Consider the following 26,741-nt stretch of genomic DNA (forward strand, 5'->3'; position numbering starts at 1 on the left):
GTTGACCACTACCAGAAAGAGTCAAAGGTGATTATAAACACTTTATGTCCATTTATTTTATATATTTCTTTTTTTATGAATTGTATAAAAATCCTGAAGAGTCTGGTGTGGTAATCCACTGGCAACTTCCTAACTGTTATGTACAGAATAGACGACGGCCTGAGTGTATTCCTATCCCTCTCTACTTCCTGTCCTCCATTTCTTTGTTTCTCCCCCTCTGTCTTTACGCCCCCCACGTCCTCCCTGTGTGTTGTTGAACTACAGAGCAGTTTAATGTCGTTATGTTGGGAACATTTAATTAAACTGTTTATGATGCTGAGTGAATCCTATAAAACTGCATCCCACTGTGTGTGTGTGTGTGTGTGTGTGTGTGTGTGTGTGTTAGGTCCGTCTGTCCTTCCTCTACTGTCTCTATCAGCGCCTGCTGGCCGGCTGCGTCCTCCTTGATCAGCCCCAGAGCATCCTGGGTAAGTTCACCTGGAAGGAGCTGTGTGACGTCATCAACGAACAGGCTGACCAGCTGACCTCTGACCTCCGGAGGGCCAACGACAAGGTGAACAGTGTGTGTGTGTGTGTGTGTTTGAGGTTTGATGCTTCTCCTAAAAGATGGTAAAATATTGTCAAAAGCTGTTATGTAATTACAATACCGTTAGCATTTAGCACGCTAACATGTTAGTATGTATTTTTGCATTTGGCATTAGCATGTTAGCATGCTAAATTCTTGAGGCAGATACCAATAACGATTTGACGTGAATGCAGCATAACTGTCACGCTCACCTGTACCTGCGTACCTGCTGATCTGAGCCTCCCCCCCTCCCTCTGTAGATCGCCCACCTGCAGAGTGTGTGTGAGAAGAAGAGTGTGTGTGTGCGTGAGCTGCAGCGCAGTCAAGAGTGTGTGTTGTCTCGTCTGGAGGAGAGTGTGAGGAGGAGGGAGGAAGCCTGGAGCAGCCAACACACACACACTGTGACACAGCTGCAGAACGAGCTGCAGGTAACACACACACACACACACACACACACACACACACACACACACACACACACACATCCCTCAGGTGTTGTTGTTTCTTATCAATCTGATCTGCAGTCAGTCGTCTCTCCCTCCAGCGACAGAGACGCTCAGAGCTGAATCAGCAGAGAGAGCTGAGGAGCTGATGATGGTTGTGAAGATGAAGGAGGAAGTTTTTCAGTCGACTGTCGCTTTGGTCAACTTCTCCATGAAGTGATGAGACGACAGAAACTGAAATCATCACTTCCAACTTTATTGTCCCCAAGAGGAGAGATTCACTTTACAGCAGCTGTTCTGCAGAAGTAGAGAAAACAATATATAAATATAACAGCAATATTGGATTTATAGATTCCGAGGTCCTGACTGTGACTCTGAATATTGATTCAGTTTTTTATCAATATCTGTAAATTTTACAAAGGAAGAGGTCGTTCAAAAGGGCTGCAAGTAACAGTTATGTTCATTGGTGATCACAAGGACTTCAAATGTTCCAGAACTCAGAGAAAGTCAATGTACTTTCTCTCTCTCTCTCAGCTGTGTCGCTCTCAGTGCGACTCCCTCCGTGATCGCACCTCCTCTCTGGAGCTTCACGGCTCCTCTCTGACCTCCGGCCTCTCCCAGCTCCAGGGCCTCCTCTCTCGAAGCCGCAGGGAGTCGGCCTCCTTCCTGTCGGCCTGCGCTCTGCTGGCCGGGGCTCTGAAACACACTCACCGCCGTCTGCAAACGCTCTCCAACCAGAAAACACTCCTGTCCAGACGACTGGCAGAGAGGGAGGTGCTGGAGGAGGAGGTGAGGAGGCTGGCCGGAGCTCTGGGAGGTGAGGAAGATGAGGAGGAGGAGGAAAGGAGAAGGAGGAGCAGGGCGGTGAGGCGGTGGAGGAGGAGTGTGTGTGTGGTGTTGGCGGTGAGGAGGTGGAGTGCACTGGCCAAAAAGACAACAGTGTTGTTACGGCTGGAGAGAGGAGGCGGCGCTCCAGCTGTGTGTGTCTGTGGGGAGTCGGCTACGGCAACACAGAAGGGTCAAGACAGGCCGAGCTCAGGTAGGAGGTCCACCTCTCCTCTGCTGTAGTTTGTATGTGAGCAAATGAAACTGTAGTTGCCTGAAAGATCAAAGATTAAAACGACCATCAGTTGAATTAATTTCTGTTTCTGTTTATTTCTTTTGTGTTTTAGATAAAGATGATGATGATGATGGTGATGAAGGTCGTGAAGGTGTGTGTGTTCGCTGGCTTCGCTCTAAATGCCTCTCCTCCACCATTGTGTCCTGCATGGCCGACCTGCAGGGGGCGCTAGCACACACTGGTAACCACACACACACACACACACACACACACACACACACACACACAGTATGTATGTGCGTACAGGGTCAGTTCTGCCATCATGGAAGTTTGTCTCTTTCTGACTCTGTAGGCTCCTCCCCTCCAGACGTGATGTCAGCAGCTCGTTCTGGTTTGTCCCGCCTCCTGGATCACCTTCTCGACCAATCAGACGTGGCGTCTCCCTGCAGAGTGGACAAGGACACACGGACGCCTCCACGGCCCGATATGAAGGTCACTCAACAACACACACAAATATCTGATGTACGTCTGCGTTACCGTGTGTGTGTTTATTTATTAATATAATGGTGGTGATGGTTGTAATACTAGCAGCAAACACAGTAATAGTAGTATGGGCTGAGGTATTAGTATCAGCATTTTATCTTCACCAGCTGACCTTTGACCTCTGTGTGTGTCCTCCCATCAGGCCCTGGTGTCCGCCCTTCAGCAGCACTTCCTGCTCTTCAGCCAACGACTGCACTCGGCCGAGGTGGAGAGGCGGAGCCTGAGGCTGGAGGTGGCCAATCTGAAGAGAGGACTGCGGCAGGAGAGAGAGGAGAGCTGCAGGACGGTGAGGCTCAACACACACACACACACACACACACACACACACACACACACTTTTACTGACTGTCTGATGAACACACACGCCTGACTGACTGTGTGTGTGTGTGTGTGTGTGTGTGTGTGTGTGTGTGCAGGTCCCCGCAGAGCGGTTCAACACTGTGTGTGTGGAGCTCCGTCAGGCCCTGAGCAGGGAACAGGAAGCCCAGATACTCATCCAGGAACAGACCAACCAGCTGCACAAACTGCAGCTCCGAGTCAACACACACAGCACCGAGCAGACCAGCACACAACACACTCTGAGCCAGACCACACAGGTACGCTTTCAAGGCTTGATTTGAATCCAGTGATTACATAACAGTTTCTTTACAGAGGTTTACAGACTTTACAGACCTCTGAGTTACGGTAACAGAGCAGAGCATATTTAATGTGAGTGTGGTAAACTGCTGTCTTGCACCTTCTCACGACCAGCCGTGGGAAACACACCCATCTCTGCCCTCGGCCCACATGATGTAGTATAATTCCAGGTAACATAAGGTTGTACTAATGTTGTACTAATGTTTTATTACTCTCTAGTCTCTGTTGGAGGCTCGGCAGGAGGTGAGCCGGAAAGAGCGCTCGCTGAGGATTCTGGGTAAGCACCTGTCGGGGGTTCAGAGGGAGAGGAAGCAGCTGGAGGAGAGACTGCAGCGGGTGGAGGACGAGCTGAGGGACGCCGCCAGGTAACACACACCTGCTGTCGATCTCTTAAGTTTCACTTTGAGGGACAAGACCTCCTAACAAGTACGGTGTCTTCTGTCTTCCCCAGACGTAAGGACTGTTTGATCAGCAGCATGAAGGCTGCAGAGAGGAGCTACAAGGAGGTGAACACACACACACACACACACACACACACACACAGTTTACAGATCTGCTAACACAATGCTGTGTGGCCTTCAGCTCAAAGAAAGTCTCGCCCAATCACGTCGCTCCCTGTCAGCTCAGCCCCGCCCCCTGCTGTTACCTGGGGAACACCTGGAGCTGAGTGGAACAGAGAGCATCATGGGAGCTCCTGAGGTGGCAGCGTGCCAGGTAACAGAGGAGGAAGACTGTCTTTCTTTCATCCATGATTTCATTGTTCTCTTTTCTCCGTCCATTCATCCAGTCATCCACTCACAGTTTATTCCTCTCTCCTCTTCTCCCTCCCTCCTCTTCTCCCTCCCTCTCTCCCTCCCTCCTCTTCTCCCTCCCTCCTTCTCTCCCTCTCTCCCTCTCTCCCTCCCTCCTCTCTCCCTCCCTCCTTCTCTCCCTCCCTCCTTCTCTCCCTCCCTCCTCTCTCCCTCCTCTCTCCCTCCCTCCTCTCTCCCTCCTCTCTCCCTCCCTCCTTCTCTCCCTCCCTCCTTCTCTCCCTCCCTCCTCTCTCCCTCCTCTCTCCCTCCCTCCTTCTCTCCCTCCTTCTCTCCCTCCCTCCCTCCCTCCTTCTCTCCCTCCTTCTCTCCCTCCCTCCCTCCCTCTCTCCCTCCCTCCTTCTCTCCCTCCCTCCTCTCTCCCTCCTCTCTCCCTCCCTCCTCTCTCCCTCCCTCCTTCTCTCCCTCCCTCCCTCCTTCTCTCCCTCCCTCCTCTTCTCCCTCCCTCCTTCTCTCCCTCCCTCCCTCCCTCCCTCCCTCCCTCCTTCTCTCCCTCTCTCCCTCTCTCCCTCCTCTTCTCCCTCCCTCCCTCTCTCCCTCCTTCTCTCCCTCCCTCCCTCTCTCCCTCCCTAACTTCCTCCTTCTCTTCCTCCTTCTCTCCCTCTCTCCCTCCCTAACTTCCTCCTTCCCTCCCTCCTTCTCTCCCTCCTTCCCTCCTTCTCTCCCTCCCTCCCTCCCTAACTTCCTCCTTCCCTCCCTCCTTCTCTCCCTCCTTCCCTCCTTCTCTCCCTCCCTCCCTCCTTCCCTCCCTCCTTCTCTCCCTCTCTCCTCCCTCCTTCTTTCCCTCTCTCCCTCCTTCTCTCCCTCCCTCCCTCCTTCTCTCCTTCTCTCTCTCCCTCCCTCCTTCTCTCCCTCCCTCCCTCTCTCCCTCCCTAACTTCCTCCTTCTCTTCCTCCTTCTCTCCCTCTCTCCCTCCTTCTCTCCCTCCCTCCCTCTCTCCCTCCCTAACTTCCTCCTTCCCTCCCTCCTTCTCTCTCTCCCTCCCTCCTTCTCTCCCTCCCTCCCTCTCTCCCTCCTTCTCTCCCTCTCTCCCTCTCCCTCCCTCCTTCTCTCCCTCTCTCCCTCTCTCCCTCCCTCCTTCTTTCCCTCTCTCCCTCCTTCCCTCCCTCCTTCTCTTCCTCCTTCTCTTCCTCCTTCTCTCCCTCCTTCCCTCCCTCCCTCTCTCCCTCCTTCTCTCCCTCCTTCTCTCCCTCCCTCTCTCCCTCCCTCCCTCCTTCTCTCCCTCTCTCCCTCCTTCTCTCCCTCCCTCCCTCCTTCCCTGCCTCCCTCCTTCCCTCCTTCTCTCCCTCCCTCCCTCCTTCCCTCCCTCCTTCTCTCCCTCTCTCCTCCCTCCTTCTTTCCCTCTCTCCCTCCCTCTCTCCCTCCTTCTCTCCCTCCCTCCCTCCTTCTCTCCTTCTCTCTCTCCTTCCCTGCCTCTCTCCCTCCCTCCTTCTTTCCCTCTCTCCTCCCTCCTTCTTTCCCTCTCTCCCTCCCTCCCTCCCTCCTCCCTCCCTCTCTCTGTCTGTAGAGTCTTCTCTCCTCCTTCTCTCAGCTCTATCAGACCTGCAGCTCCAGGATTGATTGGCTGGAGCAGGAAGTCTCCGCCCACCGCAGTCATGTGACCGCGTTGCGTAGCGAGCTGCAGGACGCCTGTCTCCGTGACAACCTGGCCTACGTCCCTGTGAGATGTTAATACATTTTGTATTTTTTTATCAGGGCTGAAACGATTAGTTGATTAATTGATTAGCCAATCAGTTAATTAAACACTCGTTTATCAAGTGAATGCTTCAGCTCTTTCTATGTGAGGATTTTCTGCTTTTTGGACCAAACTAAACATCGTTATGGTGAAACAAGTGGTACATGCGTGTTTGTAACAGTCAAGTAGTTCAAAGATATGGACTTGGATTCTTTTTTTAAAAACTTGAGATGATTTTGTTTTGTGTTCTAAAATACAATCAAATAAAATTTTGTCTTTCAGGTGGCGGAGTTTCCTGAAACCTTTCCGTTTGCCAACGTGGAAACCCCTCAACCTGTTCCCCTCTCTGATTTGTCAAAGGAGCCATCAGTCTGTTTAAGCACCGCCCCCTCCCAGACAAACCCCGCCCCCTCGGCTCCCCTCTCCAAGCCCCACAGAGCCAAAACGAAGGAGAAGAAAGCCGTGAAGAAGAACAGAGGAGGACACGTGAGAAGGTAGACAGACGGGAAGTGAGAACTGCACACTTCCTGTTGTAGTTTCACCTGTTTCCATGACGACATGTAGCTTGAACACAGTCCTGGAGATCCTGGAATATTGTTTTCCAGACAGTGAAAGTCTGGGAACATTTCTGAAGCCAGTTTCAGGTTGTGGAAGCGAAGTTTTAGTTTTGGAAGGTCATGGAAAAGTCTTGGGATTCTTGTGTGTTGAGGACATGGAGAGTCCTGGAGAGTCCTGGAGAGTCCTGGACAGATATCAAGTTGTTCATCAGCAAACGTCCAGACAATCAAAACAGTTGAATCAGCTGTTTTCATATAATGTAGAGTTTTTCAATATGGTGGTTTGTATTTCAACACACACACACACACCCACACACACACACCCCCAGACGACCATATGGTTTTCAGTTGTCTGTCACCAACCAGCTGTGTGTGTGTGTGTGTGTGTGTGTGTGTGTGTGTGTGTGTGTGTGTGTGTGTGACAGGCCAGCAGCTGGTTACTGTATGAGTTGTTATTAACCTTCAGTAAAATATTTCTGCTCCTCTTCTCGTTAACTTCAGAATATCTAAAAACAGAAAACTGTCCAAAACCTTCCATGTGACCTCAGCGTCGCCGGTTTGATTCCATGCACTAAAGTGGTTACTGTGAATAAACATGCAGCCTGTATTTCTTTATTTTATGTCTTCCTTGAGGTTTCAGTTTAATTCAGATATTTTAAATACGAGAATGCATCGCTGCGTTTAATGATTCTCTTCGTTCACTTCTTTACAGAGAAATCTGCGTCCTGCAGGAGGAACCTACCTGAGATCAGATTTAACTCGGGCAGATTAGAGAAACCAGGTTTCTCGTTTACATTTTAAAACTATCAGCTGACATTAATCTGGTTACTAAAGTGCAAACACACTGAAATAAAGGAAAACAGATGTTTACACCTGGTCACTTCACGCGTCTTGGGCCGATAGAAAAAGTACATTTACTAGGTACTTGTACTTAAATAATACTTATGTACTTTTACTCAAGTAGGGTTTTGAATGCAGGACTGTGACGTGTAGTGGAGTCTTTTCTCAGTGTGGTATTAGTACTTTTACTTGAGTAAAGGATCTGAATACTTCCTCCAGACTGAAGGAAAGCAGCTCCAGTGAGTTCAACACAGGCTGTGTTACTGGGAGGTGTTTCTACTATTTTGTCCACCCATATACATCAATGAGGGTCGACATATTACGTAACATATATATGACAACATGTTACAAACTCAGTAGAAAGCACTACTGACATTATGAGGACTGCATCACTTTTAGCTCAGTGTTCCTAATAAACTGGCCTTTGAATGTGTGTGTGTGTTAGTGTCAATGAAAGTGTCTGTATATAATAATGATAATAATGATAATAATAATAATAATAATAATACTAATAATGTGTAAGTGGAGCCAAAGATGATGCAAATGTAGAAACGTGGACGAACAAAGTGAGAAAAGTTTTCAACCAGAAGAAGAAAAATACGACAAACATTTGACTACTGCTGCATCAGCAGTGTGTGTGTGTGTGTGTGTGTGTGTGTGTGTGTGTGTGTGTGTGTGTGTGTGTGTGTGTGTGTGTGTGTGTGTGTGTGTGTGTCCCCTCAGGCAGCATGTGTGTCTGTCTTTGCCTCCGTGGATTTCTATTAAAGTGTGAACGCAAAAAAACGTCCTTACGTTCACACACCCTCAGGCTCTGTGTGTGTGTGTGTGTGTGTGTGTGTGTGTGTGTGTGTGTGTGTGTGTGTTGAGACGTCTTTTACAAAGCGACTTAATCTGCTGTCACACACACACACACACACACAGACTTGTGCTGATTCAGGAGAACAGGAGATGTTTGTTTCCTTTCAACCTGCGTCTTGTTCTCTCTATATATATAATATATATATATATATATATATTTATTATATATATATATTTATTATATATATTATATATTTATATATATATATTATATATTTATATATATATTATATATATATATATATATCGACATGTTTGTGTGTTTCTGTTGTCGGATGGATGAACGTAGAAAACTGATGGAGGCTCTCAGTGATAATCAATCTGATAATTTAAGTAAACTAAGATGCCCCCCCCCCCCGTGAAAAACCACTTGTCCACAGCATGAATGGAGAAGTCTTTCACGTAACATCACCATTCTTAGTTTTTTGTCTGCGTGTAGCCATCGATATTTTAGAGTGACAGGAGAGAAGAGATCAGAAAAATAATCAGAGTTTTGTGACTTTTAGTAAATATTCTTTTGTTTTACAGCTGTTTTTTGTTCTGGTTGTGTTTGAAAATAATTTTTTGGGCCCAAAAGCTTCACTGAGTGAAAGAAAATGGTGGCGTGGACGGAAAACTTTTGCCTCTCCTCGTACGTTGACAGTAACTGGCGGACAGTGGGGGGGCAGGGGGGCGGGGGGGGGCATTGAAGCTCTTGCTCTCTTTCTTCATTTGTTGACTCTCCTGTCAGTCGCTTTCAAAGGGGTGGCTAGCTTAGCTTAGCATCACAGACAGGACAGCTGACTCTGAGTGTTTCCGTTTAGTCACGCGCAGAAGTGACGGCTTTGTTCAACAGGAGACGTCCGGCGTTGCGGTCAGAGTTTGTCCCGCTCTCAAACGACAGATTAAGTTTAATTCCTGATGAACCAGCAGCTTCTCAGATTGTACGTCCTGCTGTAAGTGACAAATCTGAAGCAGGCTGAGAAGTGATGAATTCCCTCCGAGGATAAAACATATAATCCCGAAACAAAGAGAAGCTCCAGCGCCGAGCGACACAACAGGATCACAGACTTTAACTGCCTCTGGCTCCGCGTTTAAAACCTCCCGCAACATGAAGTCTTAATGGGTTGAAAAACAGATTAAATGCAGAGGCAGACGGTCACAACTCGATGATAAAACACATACCGTACGTACAAGTCCATTATAATCATCCCCTGCTAGGATAAAACCTCAATATTCAATGTTTCTGCAAAGTCCCTGATTACGTTTTTAAAACGTTATCTTCCTACAATATTTGCACGACGACTTGGGGATGGTTAAGATTGGGGCAAGATTGTGGTTACGGCTAACCTACTAAAACAATCTCTGGATACGGTCAATAAAAAGCCTGAAGAAAAATGTCTTCTGCTGACCAGACGAGAGTAAACCCAGGCGTCGTGTGCTGTTGACTTCTCTTGTTAACTTACGGACCAGGACGGGATCTGTGGATGTTGATGTTGCCGGTTGGTCGCCACAACCTTTATGCCATGTGGTTCTGGGTGGCTGGCGTGGCCTGGCGAGGTGGTTGCTGTGGTGTTAACAGGAGGTTACTACAGATGGTTGACAAATCCCGACGTAATGTGTGACGTGTCACCCCAAAATACCCCCTGGGTTTTCAGTTGGGTTGAATTCTGGTGACTGAAGACCAGCTGGAGAAGGAAAGTAAAGGCGGGAAGGAGAGGAGGAGAAGGGTAGACACTTGACTTAATCCCATGTTATCCTTTCAAACACGCCATCGTCACTTTGTTACATCTGAACTCTTTGAGCGAGGGACTTTAATCCTCTGCTCACTCCCAAAATTGTAACAGGATTAAACATTTGAAAGGCGGGGGGGGGGGGGTCCTTTCATTGAACATCGGAGCTGTGCAGAGTGGTGGACACGCACGCTGAAACTTGTGTTTTTCCATCATCAGACTTGTTTTTCCAAGTTGAAGCCTGATGTTCATTAGAAAAAGAATAAAAACTAAAGCCAGAACGTCCACAGAAAACAAAAGTACAAAAAGAATTCATCAAGAAATGTCAGAGTCCTGTTTTTGTTCTGGATCTCCCTTATGAATATTCACCACGGTTTTAATTTCAAAAACTTTATGTTTCATCTGGGCGAGTCCTTGTTCCTCCCTGCCTGCTGTCCTAGTTGTACCTGTGACAACACACACACTTAAACACACACTTTTCCCAACAGCGACTGCATCCCTGCCAAGTTGGACCTGCTACAAAGAGAAACCCTCACACGAATAATGACACAGATATAAAGGGGGGCGGGATCACACACACACAAACTCAGAGGGGTGGGATAAGGGACTGGAAAGAGGGGAGGATGGGAAGAGTGGGGGGGTAGAAAGAGACACGCTCAGACAGTCAAACCATATGTGAGGGGACAGACGCTAAAGACCCCTAAAATGTCCTGTTAAATATATAATATTCTCCACACACTCAGAGAGCCTTGCAGTCATGTAAAATCCCCCTCCGGAGCCCCTGAAGCCGACGTTTGAGGTGACAAATGACAGAAAAGCGACAGAGAGGGAAAACCGCTCCTGCCAGCCCAGCGGGATGGGAACGCTTGTTTTTTAAAGGAATGTTTGGCTACGCTAGAAAAGAGATTTTGGGTTTCAGAAAGTTATTGTTGTGCATCCTCCCCCACCCCAAATCCAATGTCTCCAAGGTGTAGGGGGTTACAGAAGTTGTTTTGATGGAGTGAACTGGTGCTTTAAGGCTTGTTAAATAACCGTCTGTGCCTGTTGTGGCCTCCACCCAAGATGGCCTGGGAGTGCTTTGGGGTGGAGGGAGTAGGTAGGGAGAAGCGACCTGGCTGATTGTCTTTTAGATCAGACCGATCAAGTCCATCCCAGTCTGGGTCAGTAGGCGTCGGCAGATCTGATCGAGTCACTGCCGGCCGCTCTCATGAACATGTGTTGATGTTTGAAGAGGATTTTTAAGACTGCATACTCGTGTTATTGTGGTGAAACGTCCCCGGGCACCGATGGAGGCCGCAGTGATGATGTCCAATGCTTCAAACATCGAAGGTGTTGGAGTTTCCTCCTGCTGCTTTGTTGTTTTTGGTGTCGAACAAACACCGTGACCTGGTTCAGTCAGTTTAGAGAATACCGAGCCAAGAATACAGGACCAGGACACACACACACACACTCAGGACAGCGAGGAGGTGGTGCCGCTGCTGCGTCCTTTGAGAGGTTCTGGTGGGGAAGTATGTCAGCGAACGGCGGGGATCACACACACACACCAACAACGTTATCGTCTGATATTCTAATTAGTACGACATCAAAACAGGAAAGAGGTCCACCAGCTCCCAGCAGACACAAAGCCTGTCCAACAGCCCTACCTCCACTCTGAGTGTGTGTGTGTGTGTGTGTGTGTGTGTGTGCACACCTCACATCAACAATATAAGAAACTTTTCAGGTCATTTCTGCTCCGGGGAAAAAAACTGTGAAGTCGTCACTTCTTGCAAATTTCAGATTTCAGTCTCTTTGTTGTTTTTGACGGCAGTTTTCTTTTTCTTCACGGAGACACTTCGACAGGAATGTTGCGGGGATCGAACCTGTGACAGTGTACGCACGACACTACAGCACACCTAAAGTAAAACTAGTTTTCTTAACAACCTTGGGTCTTGACTTGGTTTGGTTCATCTTTCCAAGCAGGGTTAGTTTGTGAGTTTAAAGATTTAGAGAAGATTGTTTTGTGTTTACATTCAGGAGAATATGACTGTGTCCTTCATTTAACCTTGTGGTTTTTATCTGCGTGAGTGTGGCGGCAGGCCAGGTGCCCTACTGTCACCCTGATTCAATCTGACCCTCGGGGGGGAACCTTCCTCCCAGAGGGAAGCTGTTTTCCGGGGGACACAGAGGCTGATGGACACACCAAGGACAGATACCCAAGCCCCCAGGAACGGAGCTGGGTCGTGAAGGGATGTTGGTGTAGCGGCAGTACGGGGTATTGCAACGTCATCACATGACGCACACTGGCCCAAAAAGCATTTTTCCCAAACGCAATCATCGGAAAAAGAGCAGGTGAATCCCCCGAAATGTCTCTTTGTTATCGTCAACACTTGACATGCAGTCCAATAACATTTGAAAAGTCTAGAAGAGCCGCATGATCACATTATTTTGTCCCATTCATGTGTGAAACACGAGCCTGACGCTGCATGTGCAGCTCCTGCCACAAATCGTAGCCCGGGTGGTGTTGTGATGTTTCCTGTGTACACACACATGACGGCAGCACGCAGCGTTGCATCTGATGCCTGCAGCACAAACGCAACACAGACAGGAGTTAGTGGTCAAGACGTGTGAGACAAGTTGAGAAGCATCAAAAGAAAGGAGGAGTATTTCCCTCCTCTTCCTCTCTTCCTCACTACCTTTGCCTGCTGACCTTTGACTTGAAGCTTATGTTGTTGTTAAAAGGTAGACACACACCATCATCATCACCATCATCATCAGTATGATTATCTGCCAAACTGAGTGGGGAAGGAAAAGGAGGGAAGATACTGAACATACACGTTCATCCACGCATCACTCCTCGTCCAATGACATCTACTCAGCGCAGTCAGAGGGAGGAGTCAAAGGATGGAGAAGAACAAAACCCTGTGTATAGATATATATACGAGAGGGAGGGAGAGAGAAACGTGGAGTTTAATAGTCAAGAGATGGACAGAAAGTAGAGAAGCAAACGATCTGAGCGAACTGAGGAGGAAAGAAAGAGGATGGATCATCACAGGAAACATGAAGACACATGGTGAAGACATGAAGAAATAAAGACGAGACGAAAAGAAGGACGAAGAAAAGCAGAAAGGAAAATACAGAAGAGAAGCTGTGGAGGTGTAGAAGAACACGTAGAAGACGGAGAATTGACAGAAGAAGAAGAAGAAGGTTGCTGTTATCGTCATCAGTGGTGAATTTAACAACTGACAGGTTAGTGTGGATTTATATGAATAACATCAATATTAATACACCTTGATCAGTATCAATATTGATCTTTTTTGGCTGTTTTAATTGTATTGAAATGATTTTATTTGCTTCATTTATCTTGCTTTTATTGCCTTCTGAAGCACTTTGGTTTGGAAAGTGCTATAAATAAATATATTATTATTATTGTCTTATAACTATCTGTGGATGACGTTCATCAAAGAAAAAAGATAAAAACTAATTGTTTAAAAATTGGATTGGAAATGTGATAAAAATAAACACAAAATCTAGACAAACTGAACAAAATTGTTCTATAAGTATAAAAATATGACATATACTATAAAACACAAATGTGTATAAGAATATAAAATGTATTTAAGATACAACGATGAATCATTTCTGAGAAAGTGAGTTTACTCTCAATAAACTAAAAGACAAATGAATGTAAAACTAACAAATAAATATATTTTTTATATAATAAATATCAGTTATATCCTAAATATTAGTAAATCATTACATTTGTCTTTTTTTCATAAAGATTCATATAAGTTGAAAGGACCGAACTGTCCAATCAGAAGGAGGTTCAGTTTTATTTGACCAATCAGGAGGCTGAGCTGATGTTCTTGTTCTGACTGCAGGACGGAGACATGAGGATGACTCCCGACACCGAAGAGGTACAGACTGTGTGTAAATATGAAAAACTCAAAACCACATTTTACAAATAACTTTAATGCCATTAAAGTTTTTGTCTGACAGGAACATATGAAGGCTGTTTATGTGCCGTCCTGTTTACCAGTCTATCAGGTGTACAGCGTCCGGCTGCAGCTGTGTGTGTTTCAAACCAGGAAGTGTCCAACTCAGGTCATGTGATCGCTGTGGACACAGCTGGGTGGCACATGGTAAGACACACACATACACATAAGTTGGCGTTATTACTTGTGAGGACATTTCAGTTTCCCCTGAACTCTAACAGCCTTCCTGAAACCAAATTCAACTCAGAAACTGAATGTTTTTCGGCATTTAAAGATAACTGGTTAAACATTTGAGAGGACTGTCTTTGCCGCTCCCACAATGGTGTAGGTGTACAGAGGAGTTCAAACGGGTTTACGTCCCCACGATGCAGGTGTCCCCAAGAGATTTGTGTCCCCACAATGCAGGTGTCCCCCAAAGATTTGTGTCCCCACAATACACAAAACAGTTTTTTTGCCACTGGCATAAATAACCAGAAAACATGGTGTGGTGGAAGGACAAGCAATATTCAAGCTGGCATAGTCACTGGTTGTCGTGTGTATGCTTTGTTTGCAAAATGAGGTAGCTGATCATGAAGTAGGACCAGGGCTGGAAGACATTTTTGACCAGCCAACTAACTCAATTACACAATTTATTCATTCATTCAACAGTTCAGTTATGGATTCTGTAAATTAAACCCCTTTCATTTGTGTCCTGAAAAACAGTCAAATTGGTTATTCAGCATAAGAACAAACCAACATTTGTAATATGTTAGTAAATCTCTCATCACACCATTAAACCTCCCAAATTCCTAATATATGTATACCTCAGTGTCATCGATGGGAGCTCCGGCCCAGACTAGAGCTGCTTGTGTTTTCAGATTCTTTAGACTTCCTGTTACACTTTAGACTCTGACACACACACACACACACACACACACACACACTGCAGATGTGTTCAGTCGCTACGGTGACATGAAGTCAGGTGTCACTGTCATCACATCACTGTGAGCATCTGGAGAGAACATCTGCACACACACACACACACACCTGCCATCCTCCTTTTTTATTTTACACATTTTATTGTGTGTGTATATCATCACATGTTCATATTTTATTTTCTATAATTGTTATCACAGTGTAACTCAGGTATAACCTTTATCTGATGATGTCCACTCACGTTCAAGCCTCTGTGTCTTGCCGGTATATCGAGTAAAACTTTTTACTTCGTACAAAAATGAATAAAAGTGCAGCCATTCTCAAACAGTGTCTCATTTCACTGTCAAAGTATTCCCTGGGATAGTAATCCTTATCATTTTTCATTATATGTAATCTGGAAACTTTGACAATGTTGGCAATGTACCAACGAGAAGATGACGGTACGATTCATTGCCGCCCTCTTCCTCTCCAGCCTTGGAGAAGCTCCAGTTTCAGGCCCAGCAAGCTTCCAGCTGCGGCCCAGTGGAGGTGGCCCTTCCTGGGCTGGTGTTTGACCTGAGCTCCCTGGTCTTATATGGAGCTCAGGCCATTCCTGTTCGACTAAAGATTCTGTTGGACCGTCTCTACAGCATCCTAACCCCAGAACAGGTACACCTGGTTGTTTGGTAGAAACATTTAGAGTAGCTAATAGAAAAGCTTTTATAAACTAAATATGAGAAAATATCACAAATCAGTCTTAATATGTATTTTCTATGTGGTTGCAATAGATTAAATTTGATGTTTAACAGATTACTTTCTGTCTTTTTCAGGTCGGCCACATACTGCACACACTGGGCTGGAGTTTGGGGGATTATGTTCGAGGGTACATGCTGCAGGTAAACGAATGTTAAATCAGTGTTATATCAATCTAGTGTCTGATGAGCTTTACCTGTACTAATTCTTATGAGACATTCTGATGTATTTCCACACCATTAAGTATATATTGTATATATTATACTTCTTGTGTTCATACGGAGCCTACGAAGCTCATGTCTGCGCCGTTATCTCCATTGGAACAATCGCATCTTGCCCTTCTTTCTGACAGCAGGCTTCTCACCAATCTCATCTGAGGTTTATTTCTCTCCAGTATCCTGGTGGGAAGGTGTTGGACCGCTGGTTGATGGTGACCCCCGAAGAAGAGCTGCCCATCCTTAAACAGTTCCTTCGTTTCGGCGAGACACGCCCAATAGTGGAGTTGATGACACTTCAGTGCCTGGCAGCTGTCAGTCACCTCTCTGATCCAGAGCCACACCGAGCCCCAAGGAGCTGCCAGTCAAACACCAGCACGCCAGGAACGTTCAAGAACACGGGAGGAGATTCACGTTTAGTGACCGGCGTCTGCCGTTTTAAGAATAACAGTTGTGCTGACCACAACGCCACTGTCCACCATTTTGAAAACTTTCCAGGTGGACAGTCTTTGCTTCTGCCTTTCCACTTTCCAAGCTCTGCCTTCCACTGTTTGGCTCCTCCCAACAAGGTATTTTTATTCCAAGCAGTCTGACTCCTTCATTCTTGAGCAGAAAGTTTCCTAACCTTCCTTTTTCTGTAATGAGAAAATGATAATCCTAATAACTCAATAGTTTACAACAGCCTGGAAAAGGTTCTTTGAATTTGATTCATAGCATTTCCCGTAGTGTGACCCCCTCCTCCTTGTGTTTCTTTTATCAGGATCTTGTTCCTCCCAGTAAGCAAACACAGTTTCTACGGAAGCCCAATGGGACCAAACTGGCTGAGAGACACAAGCAGGAAGGAGGAAGAGGAGTGCAAGAGGATGATCTCATTTTGCAGCAATCGAAAGGTGAACCGGCTTTAAAAATCAAAGCAGACCCTGACAAGCCAAACCCGGCCCGGTCGATATGGCAGAGCCTCCGGTTCCACCACGACCAGGAGCTTGACCTTCACAGGGGCATGGCCAAACAGGAGAGCACCTCATCACTCTCTCCTTCCTTAAACTCCTCACTTATCCCTTCTTCTTCCTCACTCCATTTGTCCATTTCCTCCTCTTCCTCCTCTCCTTCGAAGATGCAAGGCTCCTCTTCCTACTCTCTCAAACCTCTCCCATCCTTCTCCTCCTCCTTCCTCTGTCCTCTTCCTACCTCCTCCTTTTCTTCCTCCCTCCATCCTCTTCCATCCTCGTCTTCCTCCCTCTGTCCTCTCCCCTCTCCCCTCTGCTCCCTCCCTACTCCTTTACCCGCAGGGAGTCGGAAGGGGAGGGTCTGCTGTGGCGTTTGTGGGAAAAGCTTCTACGACAAAGGTAGGAATGTTATGGTTTCTGTTTTTAATTAAAGTATAATTGAAGTACTACACATCCAGTACTTAGAGTGAAGGCATCTTCAAGCTTCACTCATGTTGAGTCTTGGAGTTCCACAGGATTCAATTTGAGGTCCGCTACTGATCTTGGGTTCCACAGGGTTCAGGTAGAGGTCATCTGCTGATCTTCTGTTTTGGGGTTCCACAAGGTTCAACTTGAGATCCTCTTCTGATCCTGTGTCTTTGGGCTCCACAGGGTTAAATATGCTGCTGATTTTGTGTGTTGGGGTTCTTAAGGATTCAATCCAAGATCCTGCACTAATCTTCAGATGTAAACAAAAGACCACAGTCGAGTTGTGACGTGCTGAAAGGAATCTTGTCAGAAAGGAATCTTGTTTGTCATTTTCATGATGCATGTTAACAATCTTATCTTAACAACAACTTAACAAGACCACCATTCTCCTTCTGTTTGTGCAGGAACGCTGAAGATCCACTACAACGCTGTCCACTTGAAGATCAAACATCGCTGCACGGTGGTGGGCTGCACTATGGTCTTTAGCTCGCTGCGCAGCCGAAACCGGCACAGCGCCAACCCAAACCCACGGCTCCACACAGGCGCCAGCAGAGACGCACACACCCACAGAAACACGCACACTGAGCTACACACTAGCATACACAAAGACCCAAACGCTCGTAAAAACATACACAACACTCACACACGTTTGTGCAGGGAAAAAGAGATGATGAGGCAACAGGATGATGATGCACGCACACTAGTACTCGTACACACCCTGAGAAACGGGTTAAACAGTCATTCAAGCCCACAACATGGCTGCCAGGACGACACCCCCCCTCAAGCTGACTCCCCTCCTCTTTCTCCTCACCCTCTGCCCCTGACTCTGAGCCAAGACACCAACCATAACTTCACCCTGAGTGACTCCTCCTACAGATCCAACCTGCACCCCCAGGCCCTGCCTCTTCCTCCCCCTCCACTCCTCCCAGCTCGCAGTGCCTCCTCACTGGGCTCACATCCCTCCCTTGTCCCCCTTGTTGTTCCTGCGGTGGAGAAAACCGAAAGCCGTAGACACTTGCTCAGCCTTCACACCAACCACACTGCACATACTCGCCACCCTGGCCCCACCCCCATCACCATGGCAAACAAACGAGGAGAGGCTTGCGCCAGCCCACTGACCAATCAGCAGCAGCGGTGGGAGTCAGGTGACCCCATGCCAAAGAAGAAGCCCAGGAAGTCGAGCATGCCAGTGAAAATAGAAAGAGAGAAGGTGGAGGGGGGGGGGGGAAATGAGAAAGAGTAGCACAGCAGCAACATTTTAAAACTTTGCATTCAGAAATAAAGTTTCAGGCACTTTGCATTGAAAATAGTGATCTGATAGTGATAGTGACACTGATCCTGAGTAAAGGAGATGGACATTTGTAACAACATGACCTGTCTTCTGTTCTTCCCACCGTCGGGACAAACTTTACATTCTTTAGAGCAATAAATGTGTAGTTTGTAAATTCTGTCTCTGCTGATAAACCATTGCTTTTCTCTCTGCTATGATAAATGTATGTTTAACAGCATGCTGCTCTGCAGGGGCTCCCCCTGTGTTTGTTGCCTGTTACTGCAATAATGACTAATAAAAACTGCTATCATACATATACATTTATACTTCTGTACTTTTCCTTAAGAAGGATTTTAGATACAGGACTTTATAATAGTTTATATTGTAGTATTTGTACTTTTACTTAACTAAAAGATCTGAGTACTTCTTCCATCACTCGCTGCCAATGAGGACATCAAGGACAGTATTGTTTCTGGAAAATTGGAGATTTTAATGACCTGAGAGGGATCCTCAACTGTTACACACAAATTTCACTTTATTAAAGGCTAATTTCATGTGTTGTTAGAGTCAATAAAACATTTTTAAAACTTTTCAAATTTAAAAAAAGATTTGGGGCAGAAAGGGAAGAGATGAATGATTAAATGTGTACCACGAGCAAGTTTCTAAGGACATGAGTTGACACAATTTTTATTTTGATACTTTTATTTTTTACTTCTAAGTAATTTTAGGTTTCTTTCTCCCTCTCTATCGAAGAAGTGGAGGAAGAAGGGGAACATCTGTCTCAGGTCTCGGTTCCTACCCGGATGAGATTTATGCACGCACCAAAGCCGGAAACATGTCAAGCTAGTAAACAATGCATGGGTGGAATAAGATTTTCCACAAACTATTGAAACTGTGGTTACAGTTTGAACAGAAACATGTCTAAAGGTGAGCTCCTGAGAGGGTTTGTTACTGAGAGACTCGCTGCTGCCTCCCAGGAAATCTTAGCGGTTGTAGACAGAATCGTAGCCGATTACGAGGAGGAGGCTTCGGGCTTTAGACAGGAGATCGACCGGCAGAGGAGGCAGCTGGAGGTCCTCCTGCAGCCTCAGGTCACACCCAACAAAGCAGGTCGGTCATTGATTTCCAAAGTCCTGGTTTGTTGAGACACGGTCAAGTCGAACTCCATTAAAATATCTTGTAATTTAATATTCACTTGGTTATCAACACATTTTCATAAAAAGCTAAGACGTTTCATCAATCAACACGACTTATTCTTCAATTCGGCATTACTCTAATTGACCAACGAGAACAAAATTTAGCTTGGATTTGACGTGATCTTTATATTCCCGTCCCAGACTCGTATTGCAATTTGGGAACTTTAACGCTAAGTTACGCTTTCAGGCTCACCAGTCAGTCCTCGTCCTTAAAGCCATTTCTCTATTAAAAGTGAAAAGGCACAAGCTACAGTCTCACTTCTGTGTTGCTTGTGCATACATGTTTTCGTGTGCAGCGTCCTCTGCTTCGCCAAGCTGCAGTGGGCTCAGACAGCAGATTTATGGCTATTTCTCCCATATGTCTTGCTGTTGTGTGTATGCCGAATTTCGCAGGACACCAGTGCTGTTTTTAATGGTGTTGAATCATGTTTTCCCCAAATGTATAATTTAACTTAAGCTGAGAGAAATTTGAATAGAAGATTTTGTATTTGGAGTTTGGCAAATGTGCTGTCTATAGAGGATTTAACAACCATTCAATCTAAAGCAGAACTCAACCTGTTCTGTTGCTCCAAGGAACAATTTATCTGTTTGTTTCAGTGAGACGATAAACAATATGCTTGAAATATTTAAAATAAAACTCATACAATCACACAATTTAAGAAATTTGAAGTGGAAATGGTTGATTTCTGTCCTTTGTGCAGGTGTGAAGCGCAGCAGGAGCCTCGGCCCTGTTGAGGAAGAGGAGGGTGAAGATGAGGAGGATGAGTCCCCTGAGCATCCAGAGAACCTGGAAGACTCGACTAATCAAACTCCGTCAAGGTTCCTATGAACAACCGGTGTTATCTCTTAGTTTACAAGAGAATGAGACGGGAAATATATGGTTTGTCTTAGTTAGTTAGTAAAATAGTTTCCTGTTCTCTTTTATTTTAAAATGTAATTACTATGTAGGTATAATGTTGCCTGATTTACTGATTTTATTTTCCACAGAACAATTCAAAATATGATTTATATATTTCTTATCTTTTGTTGTATCTTTACCATCAGCTATGTATATTGGTCCATATGGAGGAGAAAATCAGTATCAGCAACATTATCCAGGGAAATTATTAGATATCATGCATCTCTAGTCCAATAAAATGTATTAGTGATGCTTCTTCAAGTGTAACTAGAACTGCAGGCAGGTATAGCAGGGTCCAAGCACCCAAACATTTTCATTTAACCTGCAGCCAATCTTCATCTTTCAGGTCTTTCCCCCCCAGAGGTCAGTACAAGAAGAGAAAGCCTGGCAGATCTCCGATCAGTGAAACACAGAACCATGTAGCCCTCAGGATCTGCATCCTGGAGGACTCTCAGACCGATGTGCTCTCAAACAATGGTAATTGTTAAAAGTAGGGGATGAGGTTCTTAAAAAAGGTGCTGCAACGTTTGTTCATTTCAGTTTTCTTACTGTTCATTGTGAGTAAAGTTTCACCATGTTCATAAAAACACATCAAAACCAAATGAATCATTAAGAAACATGAACATTATTTAAAAACTGTTAAACCTGCAGTTATACCACATTCACAGACCTGACACAGCATGCCGTCGCTGGTTGTCATAGTAACACAACACACTTTCCAGCTTGCACATTTTCTTGTTAGACAGAAGCCAAAAATAACAACAAATGATGGGAAGAATTCTCAATGTGAAGCTCACAGAAATGCTGATTAGGATTCTGATACCTTCATCAACAAGAACTGGATTTGAAGTGAAAACGGATCCTGTGAGATCGTTGACTTCATTGTGCCCGTCTGTCCTCTGTCAGTCCTGAAGAAGCGTCCGCTGCTGAGGCTGAAGTGTCCTCGAGGCCTGCGGGAGGCAGACTTCCTGGACTTGCTTAAGTCCACCTTCCCTCAGCTGTCCGGGGGCAACAAACCTTTCGACATCTTAACATCCGACAAGAGACAGAGATTACAGCCTCTGAAGCTGAAGGCGCTGACCCCAGAGCAGATCCACAGCTGCACAGGATGGGGGAAGTCAACGCTTTTCATCAGACTGAAGGTAGTTTGTCGTTCTGCTTCCAAGCGTTTGATTCAGTTCTCTGCCGTTTGAAAACAGGCATCACTTTTTTTTCCAAATGATAGATTCCAGGTGAGGTTTTTTTTTATTTTTCCAGACAGAAAAGGAACGGCAGGCCGGCGAGGACGAGGTTCATCCTCTACAGACAGAAGACAACAGCGCTGAAGAGTCTCAGTCCACGTCTGCCGTGTGGACGCGTGACGAAACCAGGCCGCAAACAAGGTATCAAATGGGTGTGGCTCAGGCTGCTGGAGCCACTGATTAGAGAAGATGTTCACATACCTTTAATGTTGTGTTAGCTACAGCAACATATTATCAGACAGACTTTAAACGCATCACTTCTCTCCCCTTCATTTCTGCTCTTGGTTCTCACAGCAGTGTTCAGGAAGTCGAAGGCAGCAGCGTTGGCTTTGCGTCCAGCAGCTCAACATCACAACAACAAGACGTGGAAACGGAGGAAGCTGATGATGAAGAGCATGGGATGACTAAAGGGGACGGTAGCGATGATACTGAAAAGGAAGAAGAAAGAGGAGAGGCGAATGAAAGCGATGACGATTGGAAACCAGACAGGAGCGACGAGGAGCTGAGAGAAAGTGACTCTGAAGTGCAGTCAAAGAAAGAAAAAGCCAGACGTTCTGGTGAGACAAAGACTGACAACAGCCATGTTCTTCTCTCCTGCAAAGTCTGCGGAGCTCTGCACAAATCAGAAGTCATGTTTGCCAAACACGCCTGGAGTCACGTGGACGACCCAGGGAGTCTTTGCGGGGTGTGCGGAGAGATTTCAGAGTCCGTGGAGGCGTTGAAGGATCATCTTCAAAGTCACCACAAAACTGACGACTGTCACATCTGCGGAGAGTCCTTCCTCAGTATTCTCAGCCTCGATGAGCATGTGGCTGCCCACTCAGGGGAGAGACCATACGAATGTGATGTTTGCCATTACGCATTTGCACTGAAGGTGTCACTTGAGGATCACCAGAAGCTCCATAAGGCGGGTAACAAATGTTACACTTGCCATAAAGTGTTTGAACTGAAGGAACAGTTAAAAGCTCACCGCATGACTCACACCAACAAAAAGACGCACCTCTGTGGCGTGTGCGGTAAATCCCTCAGCGACTACAGATCTTTGTCCCGCCACAAGATGACCCACTCTGGGGAAAGACCTTACAGCTGTGAGATTTGCGGGAGGCGTTTCAAACTTCCCGGGACGCTGCGACAACACGAGAAGATTCACACCGACCGAGAGAGATCGTACCTCTGCGACGTTTGCTGCAAAATGTTCCTGACCAGCAAGCAGCTGCAGATCCACATGAGAACGCACACCAACGAGAAGCCGTACCACTGCGGCGAATGCGGCAAGGGATTCACCACCAAGGGACCTTTGACGGTTCACATGCGGGTCCACACCGGGGAGACACCGTACCGCTGCCCGGACTGTGGCTGGTGCTTCAAACGAAAGGTTAATTTGGATAACCACGTGACGGTCCACTCAGGCCTCAAACCGTTTGTTTGTGGGATTTGTGGGAAGGCGTGTGCTCGCAAAACGTACCTGATAGTCCACATGAGGACCCACAACGGGGAGAGACCATACAAGTGTACCCTCTGTGACAAAGGCTTTACTCAGAGCCACTGTCTGAAAACACACATGAAGAGCCACCTGGTGGCAGAAGCTGCGACGTGACACTGACACTGGACCAGTTTGATATTTTTACTTTCTCTTCTATAAATAGAACTGTGAGAGTTTGAGTTATTGTGTTTTCCTCTATTTAATGAATCTTCTTCACGTTATGTAAAGGCTCCAAAACGCTGCGCTATGGCAACAATCTTAAAAGTTCATTGAATGTCAAACTATGCGAGATGGCTGTGATAAAGTCTTGTCAGTCTGGACAGCCTCAGTTTTGAGGCTTTCAGATGGTGAAATCAAAACCTGGTGTTATGACACGTTAGTAAAACACAAGTCGTCTATGGTCATGCTAGCAGCTCGGTGACTCTTACTGAACCACAGCGGTGCTTTGAGTTTAATGCTAATGTCAAGATGCTCACAATGACAATGTGAAATAAAATGCTGATGTTAAGCAGGTATAATGTTTGCAATGTTCACCATCTTAGGTTAGCCTGTTAGCATTCTAGCAGTTGCTAATTAGCACTAAAACAAAGTACAGCTGCTCGAAAACCTCCAGATGTGGTCTGACCGATGTGTTCTGCATGCATTTACGCATTTACAGATCCCATGTTACCACCGGGTGTGAATTTCTTTGTGTTAATTCAGGTATTTGCATGATTACTCCCTTTGCTCTCTTGACCCTTCAATGAACTCTACAATCATGAACCAGTCACAGATCAGACACAAACATTTGCATTAAGCACACAGTGAATCTGCTTTTATTTTCTCATTTGAATGGACAGCAGCACCCGAGCGCTTTGGGAAACACAACATTATGTCTGTTTTGCATTTTACTTTTCTGTCCCTGGTCAGAGACACGAAACTGGTTCCTTTTTAACCATCATTATCAGGATCGTGTTCAAGATGTCAAAAGCTTGTCATACATCAAACATGAAATTTTACAGTGAATCAAACATTAAACAGTCTATACATATTGTCTGTTGTCTACTGCACTGAGTTTACTACAGTCGGCAGTCTGGTGTTCAGCACAGTAACAGCCACAGTTTCAGTAATTGCTGACATTGTCTTCACTCTGGATTATGCAACAGTTTTGTGCCAGTTTCATCTTGCATTTAGTAATGGGGTGCTGCAGGGGTCTATTCTTGGTCCATTACTATTTACATTATACATAGATTACATTATTCTCCCAAATCAGTGCTGCAGTATCCGTTTTTATGCAGATGACTCAATTTCATATGTCCCTGATTCCACTCCAACCCAGGCTCTCTCCCATCTTCAGTCTACCTTTGATGGTTTCCAGATATCCCTTCTTAATCATACTTACTTTAAATTTAGATAAGACCAAGTACATGGTATTCGCTACATCTACCTGTATCTATGACTATCCGACCATTAAAACTTTAAATGGCACCCAGTCACTCTTGCCTCATACCAAATCATACCAATGACAGCAGACTGTCATTCAAGATCCAAATTCAGCATGTTATTTATTTGAATTACATGAAAACTCAGCTTTTATTTGAGAATTTACGGTATGACACTCTCACATATAATCCCAACCTCATTCTGATTCAGTGTTTTGTTTACAACATTGTAGTTTTCCTGCGCGGCGTAGAAACAGCAGAGGTAACACCAACCTGCTGGGCAGATTGAAGCAGATTGTGTACATCAACACCTCACACTTGTCGCTAAGCACAGATAAAGTGTACATTACAGTGCTAAGCAGGTTCCCCCCAAAACTGAACAATAGCACTCCCATTATAGCCATGATGGTGTGGAAAGCCTTCTGCTTTGATTGGTCAACCCCCTCCCTGTTCCCACCCACTTCCCCCGGCCCTGGACGTTTGAGAGCACAGAGAACCGAAATACTGCAGAAAGAGATGACAATTACGTAGAAAGCCATAACGCAGAAATACAAGATCATGCTTAACTCATATCTGCTTAGGCTACATACAGTCATCCATCCGAAGCTCAGTAACCAAACACTTCCAATGCTCATATTTCTGATCCTGACCCCACCCGCCTGTCTCAGTCCCAGGTAGGTGATGGGGTGAACAACTGCCAGGTAGCGCTCCACACAGGTGAGGATGTTAAATGCCGCCTGCCCGCAGGAGGCGACAGACCAGATGCTGATCCCTACCAACATCACCTCTGGGAGGTTGATGTAGCTGCCACAAGAGAAGAAGATGAACCCCAATAACTCGCTCAAAGTCATGGCGATGGAGTGATAGGTGAAGAGGTCACAGTGACTTGTAGCCGTGGAAATGTGGCGCTGTTTCCTCCACTGTTGGTGTCCCAGGTAGAGGACAACGATGAAGAGAGGGAGGAAGAGGGTTTTGATGATGGAGTAAGCAGAGAACACGTAGATGTTCGGTCTGGAACTGAAGCATTTGAGGAGAGGATGGAGGGAGGAGTTGGAGGACAGGTGAGGAGGAGGAGGAGAGGTGGGATCAGCAAAAGAAGAGGAGTTGACTGACATGTTTACATACATGGAGGCCTGAAGAGGAGGAGGAGAGGCGATGAAGAGACACAATGTTAAACAAAACAAATAAATACTCTTGCTCATAAAAGGTTGCTCATCAAGAGTCAATTCAGTTTCATTGGAAATGTAAAAAACAAGCCTCCAGAAAATAAAACTAGTGATAATTATATTATTATATTAAAATAATATTATTAATAATAATAAAATAGTGATAGTGGGCTTCTTCATTTCTGTGCAGCCGGAGGTCCGGAGGTTCACTTTTGTGATTTAACTGATTTACATGCAATGATTTATAAGAAGTCTTTAAATATAGATCTTAAAAACAAACGCAAAAAACGATTTATAAAAAGTTCTTGAAGGGCTCACGAGTTGAAATTAAATTCATGATTTCTCAAGAACCAACTTAGAAATCAAAACATAAAGAAATACTATCAGACTTGACATCCATTTTAATGTGTATGAAGTGTGTGACGATTTTGCAAAGTTATCAACAATATTAATTCATAAACAACGTTAGCAAAGAGGATCTAAAATAGCATCATGACATCGAACGTGAGCTCTTCAGTCATAAACACTAATGTGCATTTTTACATTAAAAGAATGCTGACGTTCAAATCAAAATTCTAAGTAAATGAATACATATTATTAAATTATTTCAGTTTAATTAAAAAACACCCACCTCGGCAGGTTGTCTTTCTGACCGTCCTCCTGCGTCGACTGCTGTTCGCTGCTATCTGATCCACATGTATCTTAATACACTTCTTAAGGTGTGTGTGTGACGATCAGGTGAGAGCAGGAAAGTGGTGTCTTTTGCAATTCATATTTTATGAGACTTTTTTACGGTAAATTAACAGGCAAATTATTTTTTCGCATTATGGTGCCACAGGGAGGTCAGATTGTCAGCCAGCACCACTATTTGAATTTTAAGCCGATCAGAGATCTACAGTGAGATTGTACAACAAAAACACAGAGTAAATTATGTCATTTATTCCTTCATGTAAATACATGATGTCAAATATAATTATACCACATTATAGTATAATATCATACATTATACTGCGACGTTATTAGTGCACACACAAGTTAAACACTATATTTTAAGTGTAAGTCTAAGAAAAGCAGTCATCAACAGCTGAATTGTTACGACCTTTAACTGTGGTTCAAACGA

General features: G+C 45.4%; 2 protein-coding genes across 2 annotated transcripts in view; both read left to right on the forward strand.

Moving 5' to 3' along the window:
- Positions 1 to 6,229, forward strand: part of ccdc171 (coiled-coil domain containing 171) — a 13,006-nt gene extending 6,777 nt beyond the window's left edge. The window contains exons 13-25 of the mRNA XM_070929428.1: positions 1 to 27; positions 386 to 553; positions 826 to 993; positions 1,543 to 2,047; positions 2,181 to 2,309; positions 2,421 to 2,560; positions 2,754 to 2,897; positions 3,028 to 3,207; positions 3,467 to 3,612; positions 3,699 to 3,753; positions 3,830 to 3,961; positions 5,564 to 5,716; positions 6,014 to 6,229. The exon at positions 1 to 27 is cut by the window's left edge and continues 264 nt beyond it. Coding sequence (XP_070785529.1) covers positions 1 to 27; positions 386 to 553; positions 826 to 993; positions 1,543 to 2,047; positions 2,181 to 2,309; positions 2,421 to 2,560; positions 2,754 to 2,897; positions 3,028 to 3,207; positions 3,467 to 3,612; positions 3,699 to 3,753; positions 3,830 to 3,961; positions 5,564 to 5,716; positions 6,014 to 6,229 — 2,163 coding nt within the window. The remainder of the gene's footprint in view (positions 28 to 385; positions 554 to 825; positions 994 to 1,542; positions 2,048 to 2,180; positions 2,310 to 2,420; positions 2,561 to 2,753; positions 2,898 to 3,027; positions 3,208 to 3,466; positions 3,613 to 3,698; positions 3,754 to 3,829; positions 3,962 to 5,563; positions 5,717 to 6,013) is intronic.
- Positions 6,230 to 19,133: 12,904 nt separating this feature from the next.
- On the forward strand, positions 19,134 to 24,065 carry LOC139305556 (zinc finger protein 25-like). The gene is made up of 6 exons (XM_070929438.1): positions 19,134 to 19,326; positions 20,114 to 20,231; positions 20,657 to 20,787; positions 21,217 to 21,452; positions 21,568 to 21,692; positions 21,846 to 24,065. The coding sequence occupies exons 1-6, from the start codon at positions 19,134 to 19,136 to the stop codon at positions 23,146 to 23,148; spliced, it is 2,106 nt and encodes a 701-aa protein (XP_070785539.1). The 3' UTR covers positions 23,149 to 24,065.
- Positions 24,066 to 26,741: the final 2,676 nt, after the last annotated feature.

This window comes from Enoplosus armatus, chromosome 23 (genome assembly GCF_043641665.1).
Source record: "Enoplosus armatus isolate fEnoArm2 chromosome 23, fEnoArm2.hap1, whole genome shotgun sequence".
Classification (NCBI taxonomy): Eukaryota; Metazoa; Chordata; class Actinopteri; order Centrarchiformes; family Enoplosidae; genus Enoplosus; species Enoplosus armatus.

Coding starts and splice junctions, on each gene's coding strand:
- LOC139305556 (XM_070929438.1), top strand. CDS start 19,134: ATGTCTAAAGGTGAGCTCCTGAGAGGGTTTGTTACTGAGAGACTCGCT. Junction 21,453..21,567: donor CGCTTTTCATCAGACTGAAG/GTAGTTTGTCGT, acceptor TTATTTTTCCAG/ACAGAAAAGGAACGGCAGGC. Junction 21,693..21,845: donor GAAACCAGGCCGCAAACAAG/GTATCAAATGGG, acceptor TGGTTCTCACAG/CAGTGTTCAGGAAGTCGAAG.